Source organism: Callorhinchus milii, unplaced genomic scaffold (genome assembly GCF_018977255.1).
Source record: "Callorhinchus milii isolate IMCB2004 unplaced genomic scaffold, IMCB_Cmil_1.0 Scaffold15, whole genome shotgun sequence".
In the NCBI taxonomy this organism is placed as follows: Eukaryota; Metazoa; Chordata; class Chondrichthyes; order Chimaeriformes; family Callorhinchidae; genus Callorhinchus; species Callorhinchus milii.
Genome location: NW_024704756.1, coordinates 3,543,713 through 3,562,478, shown reverse-complemented (window position 1 = coordinate 3,562,478; position 18,766 = coordinate 3,543,713). Strand labels below are relative to the sequence as shown.

The following is an 18,766-nucleotide window of genomic DNA, read 5'->3' as shown; positions in this document are numbered from 1 at the left end:
CATTAAAGAAATGATCACTACCTTCATACCTCTACCACGCAAATATCTGTCTAGTTCTCCTCTAAACATCCTCATTGATACCCCCTCTACAACTCTCTGGGGGGGGGGGGGGGAAGAACATTCTACACCTTCACAATCCTAGTGTGAAGAAATGCTTCCTGACCTCAGCTTGAACTGTTCAGAGGCACAAGATAACCCCAATCCAATCGCACAGGGACCTTTGTTGTGCGTCGAACTGTGATGTGCCCAAACCACTGCTTTAAGGTGATGAAGTAGCATTGGGTCGTAGGCAAACGCGGGAACTGCGCACAGAAATGTCCCACAAACAGCCATGAAGGAAATTATCTTATCGCATCGCTGAGACGTGTCAAAGCGCTTCACAGGATTCGTTGTAAAGTGTAGTGACTGTGTATTTTGTGGGCAAAACGCGACAGCAGATTGTTGGCCAGGACAGCAGAGTTCCTTATAAGGCTGTTTTCGGAGCTCCTTATCCTACCTTTACTGAAAGAGGGATGGCATTTTACAAAGCGACAACCTTAAATGGACCATCGGTTCATAAAACCTTCCCAGTTACCCAAAAGAAGCTTTTGACCACTCCCATCAATCTGCCGTTAGCCTTGTAAAGGAAGTCTTTTGCATTGGGTTCCAGATATGCAAAGTACACAGGTCATAGAATAAACCACACAACTCTTTCACTTGCCCCTCTGCTTCTCTTCTTTAGGGAAAAAGTTCTGACTGAATAAGTTATCTGATATTCCCTCATGCTGCTCATCAAATTCCTTCTCCCTTATGAACTTGTCACTTAGCACCATCTCAGACTGCAACTGCCTGGTTTTAATCGTCAGTAGAGAGCTCAGCTCCCCCTGGTTCCATTCAATGTCGACCTCATCCATCTGGGCAACTAGTGGCTTCCACCGTGTCACCACGGACCTTTTATCGCTCACAGAGGCTTTCGGCTTGTCCTCGGGCTCTACCTTCCAGCCCTCCGTGGCCTGGTGCTTTCTGCTCCGTTCATGATCTGACACTTCCTCTCTCATCTCTGTTGCAATCGCGCTTTCTAATGCTAACACAAGATTCACTCTGTTAAAATCAGCAGTTAAGAGTCAGCATACAACATGATCGTCTGGAATGAGTTTTGAATGGCAGCATTTGTTCCAGACAGCACCAGGGATCTAAAGGCCCAAGCCTCCAGTGGTGCAATAACAATAATAATGTTAATAAACCCTTGCATTTGATATAGCGCCTTATCGCGTCATCGAGACGTCTCAAAGCGCTTTACGGGTTATACTGTCAAGTGGATTAACTGTATATTTTGTGGGCAAAAGGCAGCAGCCAGCTCTTGGGCCATTCCTTTCCTTTCGTGCCTTTGACATGGCACAATTTAGGAGCAGAATGGTCGAGGTCAGTAATGGGGGTAGGGGAGGAATCAAAACTTGTCCCAGTGATCCATAACTCTTGGGGCAACAGCACACTGTACCACTGAGTCACCATTACAAACATTCCACGGGTAACGTGTCCGTTAACAGCAGGAAGCTGCTTTCATACCCATTATAGGATCGTGAACTCGCCCGTTTTAGTTACTTTCCTTAATGTTCAGGAACTATGTTCTTAATGTTGGGAGTAACAGGTTCCCCCGAGTAACGGTGAATTCCTTGCTAACTTTTGGCCAGAGCTTCAGAGATTCCAAAAAGGAACGCTCCACTTACTATCGGGAAATGTTTCAGAGAATGAGAAGACTGAGTTACTGTTTAACTCTAGGTTACACTTGCCTGCATTCTCATTTGATTCCCTTTTGAGAAATTCTGGGCTGAAATCCGCAGACCTCTGATTTGACATCACTGGCAAACTTTGTACCGATCCTCTCACTCTCACTTCACTTCCTTTCAGCATGACACTGGACTTGCTTCCAAAAACCCTAACCTGGTACATGAAATCTCCCTCCGAAACCACTTTGCGGATCACTACTGTGCCGTAGCCTCGACCTGATGAGAAAGGACTTCCTAAAACATCTGTGGACAGTGGATATCGCATTACCTTCCCTCCCCCAATGCTGGAAATGCACTGCAGGTACCTTCTTACCACAAAAAGATAATAATCCTTGCATTTGAGATAGCGCCTTATCACGTCGTTGAGACGTCTTGAAGCATTTCACAGAATATACTGTAAAGTTAATTGACTGTGTATTTTACGGGGGAAACGTGGCAGGCAATTTGCGCACAGCAATAGCTAACAAACAGTCTTGGATTATTATGATTGATTGATTTTTTTTTTTGGGGGGGGGGGGGAGGGGGGGATTATTTCCCCCAGAAAGAGATCCGTCAATCAACTAACAACCGGGCTCCTATTTACTACTGGGTAAACATAGTAGGGATGTGGAGTAAGGAAACTTGTCTAAAGTTTCGCCTTGTCCAGGAATCAAACCTCGGTCCTCTCCCTCGCAAACCGATTTTTCTAATTTATACGCTAAGGGACTCCACAAGTTTAACATTTAGGTTGAAGTATGCAATTAAAACAGTTGTGCTGTTTAGTGTTAATCCCTCTCTCTTCCTGATGTGCATTTCCAGTTCTTAATCAGAAATTTCCAGCATTCTTAATTGTTTTCTATTGTTCTCCCTCATTGGGGCTGAATAGCCAAGACTTACTAAAAGATGCAAAGTTTAGCAAAGAAAGAACATAGATTAGAGGAAACCTGTGGAAAGTCAGCCTTTCAGGGAATATTTTGCCTTGTCCAAATACACCTTCTCCTTCACTGTCCAGCCCACCCTTCTGTGGTTTGGAAGCCAAGTCAGCCTTGACCATAGGTTTATGTGTTTCATGAAGCACATCAAAAAAACTCCCTTCACCGATACTTTTTGTCAAATTGTCATGTGTATGCACGGTTCCTGGATTGTGAACCTTCAAACATAAGGGCAACATATTGAGAGGAGTAAAATGACCACCTAGAATTAATAAAAGCCTTGTGTCTGCCATTGTTCCCTTTGCATTTCCTCTCAGAAAAATAAGTGATTGGATTTGGATTTTCACATCACTGGATGTCCCAGAGCAAAGCAAAACGTGCTTTTTAAGATGCTGGTAAATAAGCCAATTTCTGAATTTTCTATTTGCAGGCAATTATGTGGATTATAGATCACACAGCGATGCTGATCAGCCTTGTATGTGTTGGGCACGGGTATACACAAGCATACAAGACACCTCGCTTGCAGATCGTATGGACATGTGATCTGTACAAGTCCTAAATCGCAATCTTTTTAATGCAAGTCATGCTAAGGTGCAAAAAAAAGACTGTCTAAATAATCGGAAGTACATCACACAGACCCACGGGAACTCGATTCCGACACAATCCACCTCTGAAGCAAATCTCCCGCGAGTCTCCTAGTTATTGGAAGAAATCGCTATTCAGTATTAACAGTAGTCATTTCACAAATGGCCATAAATTAGGCCCTAGTATGAGCCACACACTATTCTACAAGGTAAAACTTAACACACACACAGACATTGGTCTGAAGTACTGCAAGCAGGTTGGCTGCCTTCACTTGAAGACCTTCCTTTCACCACACAGGAACTGACTAACACACAGGGTGGGGGGGGCGCGGGAGGGATGAAAAAAAAAAAACGGTAAAATTCTTTTACTTAACATCAATCCTAAACCCACAGATAGAAGAATACTAGCTATGTCCCCCGTTGAAGAGGGTGGTTTACATTGTACAAGTGGGTCTGTATCGCTCATACCTGCTTCTTTCTTATCACGCACAATAGTCACAGATTTGCTTGTAGACACCGATTTTGCAGGCCTACTTCCTGTCTTCTGGTCATGGTTTCTTAAGTTCTTCCGAAAGAGGTTCTAGAATTTAATGCCATCTATTAGTACAGTGCAGGACATTCACATTGACAATCTGAAAAGTACAGAGGCGTGAGGATCCAAACACCTTGGGAAATTGCGTGCAGCCCCATCGAACCCTTGACTTGAGAAAGCTTGAACATGGGCACCAGACTTGGGCTCCATTTCCCAATGAAACATCTTATATGAGTACATAATGCATAAAATAATATTTATATATTAATGATAATCCATGCATTTGATGCAGCACTTTTCATGCCTTCTGGACGTCTCAAAGCGCTTCACAGAATATACAGTAAAAAGTGAATTGGCTGTATATTTGTGGGCGAAACGCAGCAGCCAATTGCGCACAGCAGCGTCCCACAAACAGCCATGGATTGAGTGATCAAATTATTCTTGTTTTTTTTTGAGGGATTATTACCCCCGGAAAAGCGATCCAGCAAACGACTAACAACCAGGTTCCTACCTACTGCTAGGTAAACAGGCGTGTGGAGTAAGGAAACTTGCCCAACATTTTCCCCTGAACCCAGGTCCTCTCACTTGAGAGGCGAGTGCTCTAACCACTGAGCTACAGGACTCCAACGTAAATTTTAAATACACCAAAAGTGAATGAAGCCCATTCTTACTATTGGGCTTCATTAGCTATTTGTGCTATTTCCCGAGAAAATATTCCATGAGAAAACAATACAGCAGCACTCCACTCTTTCGTATCAATGGCAAGTCCCAACCCGTTGTGGTCCCGGTTTACTGGGCTGCACTTACAGCTTGCTGCATGCTGTTGAGCAGGGCAGCGAAGTCTCCGTTGAGAGCCATCAGCTCCTCGTGTGTGCCTTGCTCCGCAATGCAGCCATCCCTCATGAACAGCACCTCGTCACAATCTTCCAGATACTGGAAGTGAAAAGCAAGACACAGAGTTAAATGTGTTTCATTTTTTTCCACTTCTCCCTTTGGTCTAGTTTTGTTATTTCAGTGAAACGAAAACTTTATTTCTCCGGGTAGGTCCACTTTTTCAATTGTTTTCTCTTTTCTGATTATCGTGTCCTCCACAGCCTTGCTCCTCCCTACCTCTGAGACCTGCTAACCCCATACCAGCCTGTCTGCTCCCTCCCATTGGCAGATTCTGGCCTGTTCCATGTTCCCTGCCTTGCCCGCCCACCATCGTCGGTCGGGCCTTCAGCCTCTCCGCCCCTACTCTCTGGAACTGAATCCCACATTCCCTTTGCCTCCCCCCACCTCCCTTCAAGACCTGTCTCAAGATCTTCCTCTTGGACCACTCCTTCAGTCATCCACCTATCCCCATCCTTCCTGCCCCTCCACCCCTCCTGATCCCAACCCCTAGCTCGGGTGCAAATCCTTGACTGTCCAGCGCTTTGGGACGTCTTCCCGATGAGAAAAGGGCTATACAAATGTAATTTGCTGTTGTTATCTTCAGTCAGGCAGTGCTCAGTGCTTGTGCATGGCATCACGCAGTCTGCTCCCAGGGCACTACCAGCAATTCCTATAGCCAGTCATAAGGAGGTTGTGCACACTCTGCAGCTGTTACTTCCCACCTACTTCCCCCTTTCTCACCTTCAACTCACATACAAGGTGGCATTGCAGCTATGGTATCCTTATCCACCTACATGTCTTACAGATTACCTTTACACCTGATAATTGAGTGATTTTGCCCTGAAAATATACAGCTAACCTACTTTACAGTATAATAATCGTTGCATTTGATACAGCGCCTTATCATGTCTTCGAGACGTCTCAAAGCGCGTCACAGAATATACGTAAAGTGAATTGAAACATGGCAGCCAATTGCACATAGCAAACAGTCGTGGATTGCAGTGACCAATTTATTATTATTATTTTTGAAGGAAAGTATATCCTGTGAAGCGCTTTGAGAAGTCTCGAAGACATAAGACGACATATCAAATGCAACGATTATTATTATAATATAATGTTTTGCACTTGCAGAAAAAATATCCCCAATATATTTCAGTATCAATATTCCCCCCCCCACCATTGCTATTCTGCGATCCCTTTCCCTCCACAAAATTTTATTTCAACCATTCTTGTGTTGGTTACATCAAACCAAAACACAACAATGCCCAGATAGTTATTCCCTTCATTGCAACAGTTCCTGTCTAACTGAAAGTTACAGCACTTCCTTGATGTAGAAATAAACTACAGTACAACATGGCCAAATTGTTGCAGGTACAATTATAAATTATAAAAGACACAGAAGTAACTAAAATAAGATACAAGATCATGGAGAGATTCCAGATGAAGAAGTCCCTGGGGCCTATTTGATCTCATCCTTCCAGAGTACATCCCCTACCATCTTCCCATTATAGTATCAAGCCATTTCGTGAGATCTACCATCCTTCCTGGTAACCCTTCCCTGTCATTAATTGCTCTCTGTGTCCAATAAGAGTTACATTCTTTAAAGTTATCCATAATGTGGTTTCAATGGACACATTAAGTTTAATAGACCAATTCTGTGCCGTTTTGAATTGTACTAAATGGGATTAGGGTAATACAATAATAATCCTTGCACTTGATAGAGCATCTTATCAGGTCTTTGAAACATCTCAAAGTACTACTGTAAAGTGAATTGACTGTATATTTTGCGGGCAAAACACAGCAGACAGTTGCGCATAGCAGTGTCCCACAAACAATTGTGGATTGAGTGACCAAATTATTATTATTATTTTTTAATAAAGGATTATTACCCCCAGAAAACGATATGCCAATCAACTAACATCTGGGGTCCTACTTGCGGCTAGGTAAACAGAGGCGTGTGGAGTAAGAAAACATTCCTAGGTTTCGCTCTGCCTGGGACTCAAACCAAAGTCCTCTTGCTTGTGAGGTGACTGCTTTAACCAATATGCTACAGGATTCCAAACACTTCAGGAATCCATGTAGATTGTTTGGCTGGGTAGCTTGCACAACAAAAACAACATGCATTTATATAGCGCCCCTCACCCAGGGTAGCGTCCCAAAGCACTTGACAGTGGTGGAGCATGGGGTCGTGCTGGGGGAGGTGGGTGGGGTGACAGTAGGTATGGTTGAAGAGGAAGGTCTTCACAATGGGATGATTGGGTTCTGAAATTTCTATTTCTAGACAACAGGGAATTGACTGAAGGAGTGTCTCTCCTTGGGTTTCATTCCTTACACAAAGGTTCTTTGGAATAGAAAAATATCTTACTTACAAAGTGAATGTTTTGAGGAACAAGAGGCCCATTCATGATTTATTACAGAGGTTTAACTGATCAAGTACTAACCTGAAGTTGATGGGTTACAAAGAGGACAGTCTTCCCTTTCATTCCTTCCTTGATGGCATGGCTGAACATGTGAGCTCCCACGTGGGCGTCTACAGCGCTCAGCGGATCGTCCAGGAGGAGGATATTCCGATCGCTGTACAGGGCGCGGGCCAGGCTGATCCTCTGCCTCTGCCCTCCACTCAGGTTGGTGCCCTGTTCACCAATCTGGCAGGAAGATTTGTCAGCAATAAGAATGAAAGCTTTTCAAGGTCCTCACCGTATGTGTCCGAGCCACCTCCCTATCTCTGCGATCTTCTGTAACCTCACTTCTCTGCTTGCCCATATCCCTCAGCTAATTCAGACTTGCTGCACTTTCCCCTTCCCCTTTCGCACCGAGCCTTTAGCTACCAAACCTCTGGAACTCTCTCCCTCTGCCCTCAGTCTTCTCCCTACTCTCGGTTTGTCTTCAAATCCCACCATCAAACAACCCTCTTCAGCCACACCAATCCTCCCTCCCCTTTCCTTCCTTGTCCTTTGCTTCCTTTCTCCTCCCTCCACAGGCTGCAGATCATCCAGAACTCTGCAGCCTGTGTCCTCTCCAGCACCAGGCTCCGTGACCCTATCACCCCCAAACTTGCCCAACTCCACTGGCTTCCCATCACACAGAGGATACAGTTCAAGATCCTGATCCTCACCTTCAAAGCCCTCCACGGTCTTTCTCTACCTTACCTCTCCAAACTCCTAACCCCCTACCATCCTGCTCACTCCCTCTGGTCAGCTGGCTCTGGCCTGCTTCATGTCCCCTGCCTTGCTCTCCCCATATCAGCGGGCGGGCCTTCCATCCATGCCTTCACCACCTTCAAGATCCACCTCAAGACCTTCCTCTTCGACCGTGCTTTTGATCTTCCTGCTTCCCCCACTGCCTTCCCCCCTCCCCCACCCTCAGCTCGGGTCCGAAACTCTGTCTGACCAGCGCCTTGGGACATCCTCCCGACGTGAAAGGCGCTATACAAATGTAATTTTGTTGTTGTTGTTGCTTGGCGCCCAACCCCGGCATTGCAAAGTGTTCCGAGACGTTAAACTACATGAACGATGCAAGCTGTTGTCGTTAAACAACGATGTCGTTGAACATCTCGCTAATAAGGATTCTGCGCTAGTGGTGAGGTTGAATTCAGCTTATTAAAAGCAATTTACTAATTCTCACACAAACAAGATATTTTGTTGTCAATGACAATATATGCCACGAGTCTTTTTACCTCGGTCATGTCTCCATAAGGCAGGCTTGCGATGTCAGAGGTCAGACAGCAAGCCTCCAGCACTGTATTATATCTGGCAAAGAATGAAGGAGTCAGTTCACTCATATGCATAGTCACGTACAAACATAGTAACATGCAAAACTTATTTAAATCTAGTCCTTTTGTTTCAGTGGATTCCTCTCTTATAATCAAAAGTTGTTTCAAATATTCTGCCGGTAAAGGGTTTGGAGTTTCTATCTAAATTGCCTTGATCCAGTTCAAGGTTACCTTGTTGGCTCCTCTGGTTCTCAATAGTGAGTGGTGCTATGAATGGCACCATTTATACTGTACATTGTTGCTGAAACGTCAAGTCTAGACCTGTCTTTTGTCCGTCATCACAAATTCCATTTGCAAGAAAGCCGCTGGGCTTTCCTTGCAAACATTCAGCCGAAATGAAGAACGCAGCAAGTAAAGAAACAGTAATGAGACGCCCAATTTAACTTCAAATTGCTGCCATCTCAATTCTGACTAAGACTGAGATACAAAACACAGATAGTCTAATACACAGAGCCAGTTGCTGCATATGATTCTTTGGCTTCTGGAGTTTAACGAGACACAGGAAAGAGATGAAAGGACAAAAATATAGTTTTCACAAAAGCCGAATTGGAATAAGGAAAAAGACACCGTCCAGTGTTGCACTAAGTCATACAAATCAGAAGGCCCCAGGTCAGAATCCCAGTCTGAGTGCAGGAGTCTCTTTTGACTGAAATCTGACATTATTTGTGCTAAGATCAGCGCTGAATTTAACATTTTAAGGGCCCTAGTGCAAAGGAAACAGAACTCTGAAGATTTACTGTCTCGATCGCCTGTGCTTATGTGGTTGAATGGCCAAATCCTGGTCTTCGTTCCTAGATGAAAAAGCCACACAAATCCCGTCAAAGACGTTCAAGTTTTTCACCTGAAGGCCACCTTTTACCTTTCTTCCTCGTACACTTTGCCGAATAGGATATTATCGCGCAGGGACTTATTAAAGATCCAAGCCTGCTGAGCTGCGTAAGCAAAGGTGCCCCTCACTGCAATGCTCCCCTTCAGCAGAATCATCTAGAAGACGAAGCAAAGTTAACGGGGGTCAAACTCACACAGCCAGGCGCAAGGGTGCCTGGTTTTATTTCTTTGCTTTGATTTTCTCTAAAACAATTTTAACACTGATTCCTTTGCTAACTGACACTGGCAAATCAACAGGAGTTAACACCGAGAAGACTAAGTAAGTCATTTGCAGGTAAAAACATACAAAACTATCAGCACTGATTGTAGGCCCTGACTCCGTGATAATCAGGTGTCTCAGTGAAAGCAAACGGAAAGAAACAGATAAAAGAAACAGCTTGGCAACACATCACATCTTCTTGTTAAAAATTGCACAACGTAGGCACAAACAACGGGGTCGAATTCGCTAACGGCCCAAAGGATTTTTTTAATATAAACTGCTCATTCTGCAGGTAACCAGTGTCGGGAATCCCACCTCCAGGAATGCTGCCTGGATAGGATTCAGTTACGATCTCCTGCCGGACGGACGGTCAGAGGGCAGCAGTCTCTTTTGACCACGAGATCGAGATTGACCGGGCCCGCCAACACAACGGGGAACCTGCAGAACCTGCCGTTTGCAAATCCCTTTGTGGTTTCTGTTGCTTAAACAGTCCATTCATTACATTGACTTACAGCAGGTTTAGTGACGAAAATCCCCATTAATATTTACCACGAATGCACTAAAGACAAGGATCCCAAAAGGAGCGACAATCACCCCAGCCAACCTTCACTTAACAGGCTCGCACACAACCCACAACCTCTTGCTAAAATCAAGGGCTTATCGTAGGCATGTTTTACAGGATTTCACGTCGAGAAAAATTGTCTATACCTACAAAACAGGGAGTAGCTTGCTTGTATTAAGAACCCAGCAGCTGTGTGTGATATTAGTGGAATCCTGGTAGGGAGACAAAACAAGTCAATTTATCTATGACATGTCAGGTCGTGCAGAGGTTATGTCAAACGAGATCGGGGGGAGAGAGGGTCAAAAAAAGACTCAATTCAATTGGAGAATTAAAAAATCGGGCAACTTCTTTTATTTTTGAAATGTCCTCTGCTTTAATGTAGAGCTGTAGCAACGGGTTATTTTCAAAACGTAGGCTAATTAATGGTGATTTGTATTTCTGCTCCGAGTTCAGTGAGGTACGTTTCATTATTCCACTAGCAAAATTGCTTGATTTTATTTTGCAATAAAATTTTGAGGCAAGTTGCTACCTGTGGACAACAATCCAACATCCAAAAAGTCCTCAGTCGTCACCTCCTGTTGTGATTTTTCCAATGCCCTCCTTGCTAGTCTCCCAAACCCAAATAATTAAAAATTCTTCCACCCGTATCCTCAGCCATACGAAACTCTGCAACCCTATCACTCCAGGCTCCACTGGTTCCCTTTTGTAAGATGGATCAATTTCAAGATCCTCACACTTGGGTACAAATCATTTTGTGCCCTGACACCTCTCTACCTTTCTGCTTACACCCCATTCCTCTACCCAACCACTTCGCTCAGCTGGCTCCAACCTCCTGCCTGACCCTTGTCCCCTCCACAAGGGCCGATCGTGCTTTCAGCCACTATGCCTCAAAACTCTGGAACTCACAGCCTCAATCCCTCTGCCTTGACTCTCCTTTTCCAAGTTCAGATCACCACCTGAAGACCTTCCTCAATGCCTCATGTCATCTCCCCTCCTCCCTGGCTCTGAGTTGAACTACTTTTTGTCACGGTTATAAGGAGACTCGATGATCATTATGCAGTGACCCAAAGGGCATGGTGTTTAGATACTTGCTTCTCAAGGCTCTCAGTTCAAGTAGTGACCACTCCAAAACAACTTCTGAAATGCAAATTACTGTTATTGCTTGCTGTTCCTTTAGTGGTGTTTTCTAAAAGCTTGGGCTTATTCTTTTTATAAACTCAACAAAACATGCCACAGCTCTACATATAGCGTTTCGCCCACAAAATATTTAGTCAATTCACTTTACAGTATATTCTGTGAAGCGCTTTGAGACGTCTCGAAGACGTGATAAGGAGCTGTATCAAATGCAAGGATTATTATTATTACCATTAGTGTAAGCTTGATTTGACCCAACATAGAACTACAAGTCAATTTTATGTTTGTTCCAAAAATCAAGGGGTTTGATCTCGTCTGATACAACCTCCATAGCTCTGGTCCAGATATGACCAAAAACAGTCACCTCTGCCAAACCAGAGCCGTCACCAATCCTTGATGCAGCCGTCCAAAATTACCACTGTGAGAAACAAGTAAAGCCCATAATCTCAGATAGCAATCAAGGTGGCTCCCCACCACAACTGCAATTCAGAAACACAATGATAATAGGAAATGTAAACGTTATAAGTGTGAATTATGGACAGAAAATGAACTCAATAAAAGCTATTAATTTTAACCAAATTAATAACATCTGTAACTGTTAGTTTTGCCTCAATACAGGGCTGTCTGGAGGAGGGGAAAAAATAGTGAGTTAATTTTTTTAAAAAAGTAATAATTTTGCACAATTTAAGACTATGAATCCAGAAAGAGAGATGACAGAGAGAGAGAGAGAGAGAGAGAGAGAGAGAAAGAGAGACAGAGAGAGAGAAAGAAAATTATGGATGGTCCCTAAGAAATGCAATTGGAAAAGAATCATAGAAGCAGGCATTTTTAACTTTTTTTTGTTTCCTTCACCCAAATATTTGTTATCTCACCCATTCTCCACTCGCCCAATAAGGTTGATTGATTGATTTGATTCATTCATTCATCTTTGTGGCCATTCATCTGATCATACCCGCTTGCGATTCATCTGACTGCTGATTCATTGTTGCTCAGACAATCAATAAATTATCCCATCATTCTCCTGTCCATAGCAGGCCATGTGATTTGCAAGGGGTTCCTTCTAATTTTAAAAGGAATGCAATCATCACATGGGGCCAGGCAAGTACTGTTGGGAACAGTCAAAGTTTTCGCTAACAATAATGGGTAATGGATGCCAGGAGACATCAAATATCAACATGCAAAATCGGGACAAGAGGTCATATGGTCCTTCAATACTGTTCGTTCTAATAGACCATGTGCAATGTGGTTTGTAATTGTATTGAGCAACCCAACCTGTGATACAAGTCCCCGATAAGTCTGGAAAGATTAGGAGAAGATAAATGAATCAAGAAATAGGGAGGCAGAGTATAGCGGTTATTGCCTAAATCCTAATCGCTGTGAAACGAGGAGTCCCATTACTGAATGAAGGAAATCAATCTTTCCCCTGGCTTTACTTTTACAACAAACATGAAAATATCAACTACAATTAGAAAGGTGAAGATGTTTCGTTCAATTAACCGTACTCTTTGCTGTGATTTAGCATGCAGTGAGTTGGCCTCATGACATGCAATGTCCAATGAAAAACTCAGATTACAATGGGTCTATGTGGTGAGAAAATAACACTACAAATGGAAAGAAATGTCAAAAGACTGGCATGAAAGATGAAAAAGGTGCAACAAATAGCAGCTCTTACCATCACTGTTGTCCAATTTGCTTCGCTCTGTTCCTCCTGGTCCTCTGTGCGATGTCTCCAGTGCCTGAGGATCTTCCCAGCTCTTATCTTTCCACAACTTAACCTGCCTTAGTTCTACGTTAAGACTCAATTGTTTCCTTAAGCGACCTACGGTTTACCTGAAATCTTAACAGTAAGGTGCACTAGCAAACAAAGCAACTCCCACCTCCCCCCACCCACCCGCCCACTATTCATTTCATCAGGATCACAGACAGAAAAGCAGCAGCAAAGATGATTGAAGCAAAAAAAACATTGCTATTTCAGATGGATCCAGGTCTTACCTGGCCCAGGATAGCCGAGATCAGGGAACTTTTCCCACTGCCGACACTGCCACAGATTCCCACCAGTTTACCCTTGCAAACAAAGAGGAGGGGGTAGAGAAATCACTTGAAAATCAACAGGACGCAGATCTTTAAGGTACTGAAGCACATGGACAATGTAGATTTCAAATGGTATTTAAGTGAAACATGACACAAAAATTTAGAAGATTGTTGTTTTCCTACCACAGAAAACCAACAATTGTTAAGCGCTCCGAGACGCTACCCCACATGGACAACCCTATATCAATGCAAGTTGTTGTTGAGTTGATCAACTCCTTTATCAAGCCCTACCTAACAAACCACCTTCACTTCCCTCAAACAGTTTCTCCTCCCACCCCCGCCCGGTCACCTGTGGTGTACCCCACGGCATCGTGCTCTGCCACTGTCAAGCGCTCTGGGACGTTATCCTGCGTGAGGGGTGCTATATAAACACAAGTTGTAGTAGTAGGTGGAAGCAATAAACAGCGGTGGATTCAATGGACACTCTCACTTAAGGACATTGGGTTTAAAGTGCATCATCAGGCCAGTGGAGAGGATTGACTCGTGGAAAATCTTATGTCAATTCAACATTTGCTTGCCCTGGGGGCTGGAGCAGACTGGACAACAATCTATATCTTTTTGCAGCAAAAGCAATGCACTTTTAATGGAAGACAGAGCAATTTTTAAGAGGACCAAGCCAATTTTCAACAGTGATCGCCACATTTTAACAATCAAAAATCTCTAATCAGTTACTTGACAATTTTGTTAAGTTTGCAATCACTCAATTCTCTATTTGTAGCTTGGTCTACATTATGTTTTCATTCAAATTCATTGGTCTTGCTTTTCTATCCATCCAAAGGTGCCAAGGGGTAAATTATTCATCCCGTGAGTGCGTTTGAGGGTGCTTCACTGAGTTTATGCAATTACTGGGGCAGTCAAGAAAGCTTGATCCCTACAGTTTATCTGCTATTTGATGAGTACTGGCACTGAGCAGAAAAAGCTGATTGATGTTGCACTTCATACAAATTGCATCCTTCACCTCAATAAGCACAAAACATTCACCACAAATAAAATGGGGGAGGGAAAAAATAATTTCTCTCCAAAATAAGGCATGCTCTGTTACGTTTGTGTTCCGGGCTTTAAATGGTTCACTCTTGCCGCTTGCATAAATTGTTAAGAATACCTGTTGTATAGTTAGGTTGACGTTGTGTAAGATCCTTTGAACTTTGGGTTCGGTATAAGAGCCGTCAACATTGTCAGGGTTCAGAGGTTCGTTGGGGAACACAATCAGGTGACCATTCTGTGCCGCTAGTGAGTCCTTTGGATCAGTTTCAATGTAGAGTTTCAACTTCTCCTTCCTCAACACCCTCTCCTTCTCACCCTTTGCCTTCACCTGTGCTCCACCCTGGTAAATGGAGTTCTGCCGATTCTTGAAGAGAGAGGCTTTGCTGCTTTCCCACGCCAGGCTGGTGTCCCGGAACTCTATGGCACTCAGCGCACTTTCAGGCTGTTTCCGGATAACTTGCTGTTCTTCCATTGAAAGCAAATTCTGAAGAGAGTTTAAAGAGGAAACAGGTGAGGATCAGAAATGGATGTAATGGAAATCTGATGTTTGACAATTTCGAACCTGACTCCTTGATAAGGAATCGGACATATTTGCGACCAGGTTTATCAGCAGGCAGAGTCATTCCACTACAGAAGAACCCTCACCTCCATTGTGTTATTCGTACCTGTCATCTAGGTAGAAAGTACTTGTGCCCTGACAGTATCAATAGGACACAACAACAACAATTTGCCGGGCGGTGTCCCAGAGCGCTTAACAATGGTGGAGAGGGGGCAAGGTGAAGGGATTGAGGGAGGGAGTTCCATGGGTTCGGGGCATCGTGGCTGAAGGCATGACCACCGATGGTGGGGCGGAGGATTGATTCGAAGGACAAGGCCCTGCTTGGCCAATTGCAACCATTCCCTCCAAAAACAAAAAAAATAATAAATTGGTCATTTTTAATCTACGACTGTTTGTCGGACATTGCTGTGCGCAATTGGCTGCCGCGTTCGCCCACAAATATACAGTCAATTCACTTTACAGTATATTCTGTGCTTTGAGACGTCTAGAAGACGTGAAAAGCGCTATATCAAATGCAAGGATTATTATTATTATTATTATTCAGAAAAATAAGCCTTAAAAGACATGCCAGGCAAGAAAAAAAAAGGCATTCTACCAGAACAAGGCCTGAGTCAATGTTTCAGGGTTTAATATATCCATTGTCGCACCTCATCATACATACCGTGCAAGTCTATGGTACATTAAGTTTTCATTGTAACTGCAAACTTTTACCTGAAACCGGTCCATAGCAACAGATGCCTCAGACAGAGCTTTTACTGAAATAGGTGTGATTTTGAGGGCGAAGGTCATGGCATTAAAGACTGCAACAAATGTAAATGCCTAAAAGGAGGAAACCAAAAAAAAGTGGAGTTAAGTTCCGGTCACATTTTTGAAAGTTTCTAAAGCATAATTATTGCTAGAAGTTATTGCACTCAAAGACGCTTGATTTTCAATGACACTTTGGTGACAAAACGGGAATCACATTGATTGTATTGATCAGAATATAGTTTTATGTGATAATAAAATGAGATCATCAATAGTTGTACAATGACACTCGAGTGACTTGAAATTTTGGGTTACTTGGAAATAGTATAAACATTACAGGAGGTGGAAGTAAAGCAAAATGATGATAATCCTTGCATTGATATAGTGCCTTATCACATCTTCGAGACATCTCAAAGCGATTCACAGAATATACTGCAAAGTGAATAGACTGTACATTTTTGGGCGAAATGCGGCAGCCAATTGGGCAGAGCAAACAATCGTGGATTGAGTGACCAAATTATTATTATTTTAATTTTTTTGAAGGGATTATTACCCCTTGAAAAGCGATCTTCAATCGACTAACAACTGGGTTCCTACTTACTGCTCTGTAAACAGAGGCGTTTGAAGTAAGGAAACTTGCCTAAGGTTTTGCCCTGTCCGGGAACCTAACCCGGGTCCTCCCGCTTGCAAGGCGAGTGCTCTAACCACTACGCTACAGGACTCCAAAATGAGGCAGAATTTCCACCCGATTCCCCACTTTGCTTCTTGCAGTGACTGTGCTTACCTGAGCCGCAGTGAGATCATACCCCACGGCCATGTGCAGTGTGAAGGTGCAGACACTGGATATAATCACCACGATGGGAGCTACTCCCACTGTGATGCTCTGCACATAGCCCGCCTTCTCTAAAAAATGTCTCTCCTCATTCCTGATCGCTGCAAACACAAAGCAAATATGATCATCAAAGCACAAAAGGAAGTGAGAGCAACACAGAATAGATCAATGGGAAGCAGAAAGAAAGCAAGTCAGCATTTTGGGCCAGACTAAAGTACATTTTATGCCACTTAGGCTCCGACCACCACGAACGGTGGATTTGATAACGCGCATCACCTCTTGCATCAACGCCCACTGTGCTGGTAGCTTGTTTTGCAAGATCCTGGAAGCAAATGTCCCTTTTAAAGTGAATCAAAAGTTTGGGCTTTGGCTTTCAGACTCAATGCATCGATCACATACAACCCTTATTGAGCAGCCAGATAAGCTTGTTAACCAGTATTCCTTTGGACTACGGCAGATCTGTTTTTGACTGATTTAAGCGCTCCAGGACACTAACCCGCGTGAAGGGTGCTTTATAAATGCAAGTTGTTGATTTCTCCTCAGTGCCAGTTCAGGCTAGCAAGATCCCTTTTACTCTCCCCTTACTCCAATGTCTTACCTCATCTGACCAAATTGACCAGTCTGTCTGAGATCTCAGAAGAACTACTCACAACGGTAATGGCAACTTACAATGAATCTTTTGAGAAAACGGCTTCTCCCAGGCATACATCTTGATAGACCTGATGCAGTTTAGGATCTCATTCATCAGTCGCACACGCCTGTCAGTGACAGACACACATTTTTTCCTGAAGTAAGTCGTCAACCGAGAGATGAACATCTGTAAAAGTGGAAAGAAATGAACAGGCCTTTAAAAGGTGAATTTCGAGAATTAAAAATGTATAGTCTTGGGAATAATTGAACAAACATCATAATAGTCTCAAGCGATAACAAAGGCAGCTTCTGTATAAGATAGTATGGTGTTCCTTTCAACATTATTGAAGAGCTTTAAAGGGGAAATTCTCCCACTGAACCTGTGAGGCATGAGAAACCTGAAGCCCACTTCCGTCCTGGTTAAACCCCCACCCATCCAACACACACACACACCCAAGTTGAGCTAACTTGAGAAAGTGAGATGAGCAAAGCAAGGCTGATTAGTAAGAAAGATTCCAATCAAGGTAAGCAGTAGGAAAGAAAGTCATGAAGAGTCGGGACTCAAATATACTTTGTCTTCCCTCCCATCACGATTCATTCAGAAAAAGTCACTCTTCTCAATCTTGCCCGGACTTGAAGATGGGTTGAAAGGGCAATGCTGTAATCACCCATTCCTCAAGAATTTACCATCATTGATTTATGGACTGAAAGGAAATTCTAACCATTTTCTCCAGAAGCCCAAGCCCACTGGAAACATAGGAGCTGAGAGAATTCCACATGGCACCTACCAGTAATGGATAAACAAGAATGAAGACAGCTGAGCCCAGTAGACTAGTCGGTCCGAGGAACAAAGCAGAGTAGACGATTCCCAATACGGCGACCATGGGTCCCCCTGCCAGCATAGAGCCCACGGAGGCCACGTCAAAGAGGCGCTGTCCATCATTGGAGCACATATTCACCAACTGAACCATGAAAGATAAGGTTATTCCTTACAACAACAAAGTACACTTGTATAGTGCCCTTCACATCGGAATGACGTCCCAGGACGCTGGACAGTCAGGGTTTTTTGGCGACACTTTAACTTGTCATATTAGCCCGAGAAACGGGACGAACGATCCGATTTGTGTAAATAAATAATCTTATGTGAATAAATCCCGCGTTTCGCCCACAAATTGTATAGTCAATTCACTTTATAGTATTCTGTGCAGCACTTTGTGACTTCTCCAAGACAATGATAAGCCCCTATATCAAATGCAAGGTTTATTATTATTATTAAATTGTTCCATCCACTTACTCGCCTTATTAATGTTGTGCGTTCCACTTAATTTCAGTGAAATAACCTTGGTTTTATAGAAATGGAGCATTTTAGGAGCGCCACTGTATATTTTCTACATTTACTGGCTTGCATATGGGATTGTTGACTGTCAAGCTTATAACTTTCAACTTCTGATTACAAAAGGGCGTTCTCAATTTACTTCCCACCAAGTTTTGATTCTGCAGCAAAATATTTCCAACTCATACAGCCCTTCGTTAAAAAAAAACCTCAGGAAACGGATGAGCGGTGAGCACGATATCCCAGAGGAAGAAACAAAAATGTTCATCCCATTCTTGCCATCGCGCATAAAATAGAAAAGATGGCTCTGCAATAGAGACATTTACGTTGTGGTCAAGTGCAACCACGCAAACTCAGCACTGCAAGAGGACA

At 43.4% G+C, this 18,766-nt stretch overlaps 2 protein-coding genes across 8 annotated transcripts in view; both read right to left on the bottom strand.

The window, feature by feature from the left end:
• Positions 1-18,766, bottom strand: part of wu:fb13g09 (multidrug resistance-associated protein 5) — a 53,849-nt gene that overhangs the window by 16,412 nt on the left and 18,671 nt on the right. For 2 of the 7 annotated variants that reach the window (XM_042340566.1, XM_042340565.1), the window contains exons 6-16: positions 17,850-18,023; positions 17,101-17,248; positions 16,384-16,532; positions 15,567-15,674; positions 14,415-14,780; positions 13,214-13,285; positions 9,298-9,422; positions 8,343-8,415; positions 7,108-7,311; positions 4,601-4,726; positions 3,730-3,841 (exon numbers count right to left, since the gene is read on the bottom strand). In XM_042340566.1, the coding sequence (XP_042196500.1) occupies positions 3,730-3,841; positions 4,601-4,726; positions 7,108-7,311; positions 8,343-8,415; positions 9,298-9,422; positions 13,214-13,285; positions 14,415-14,780; positions 15,567-15,674; positions 16,384-16,532; positions 17,101-17,248; positions 17,850-18,023 (1,657 nt within the window). Of the gene's footprint in view, positions 1-3,729; positions 3,842-4,600; positions 4,727-7,107; positions 7,312-8,342; positions 8,416-9,297; positions 9,423-10,233; positions 10,944-12,093; positions 12,282-12,893; positions 13,113-13,213; positions 13,286-14,414; positions 14,781-15,566; positions 15,675-16,383; positions 16,533-17,100; positions 17,249-17,849; positions 18,024-18,766 lie in introns of those variants that run through there. The other 5 variants (XM_042340572.1, XM_042340569.1, XM_042340567.1 and 2 more) reach the window with 5 other exon arrangements.
• On the bottom strand, positions 432-2,101 carry LOC103177371. Its single transcript, XM_007891502.2, has 2 exons — positions 1,770-2,101; positions 432-1,063 (listed from the first exon to the last, which is right to left on the bottom strand). The coding sequence occupies exons 1-2, from the start codon at positions 2,029-2,031 to the stop codon at positions 693-695; spliced, it is 633 nt and encodes a 210-aa protein (XP_007889693.1). The 5' UTR covers positions 2,032-2,101; the 3' UTR covers positions 432-692.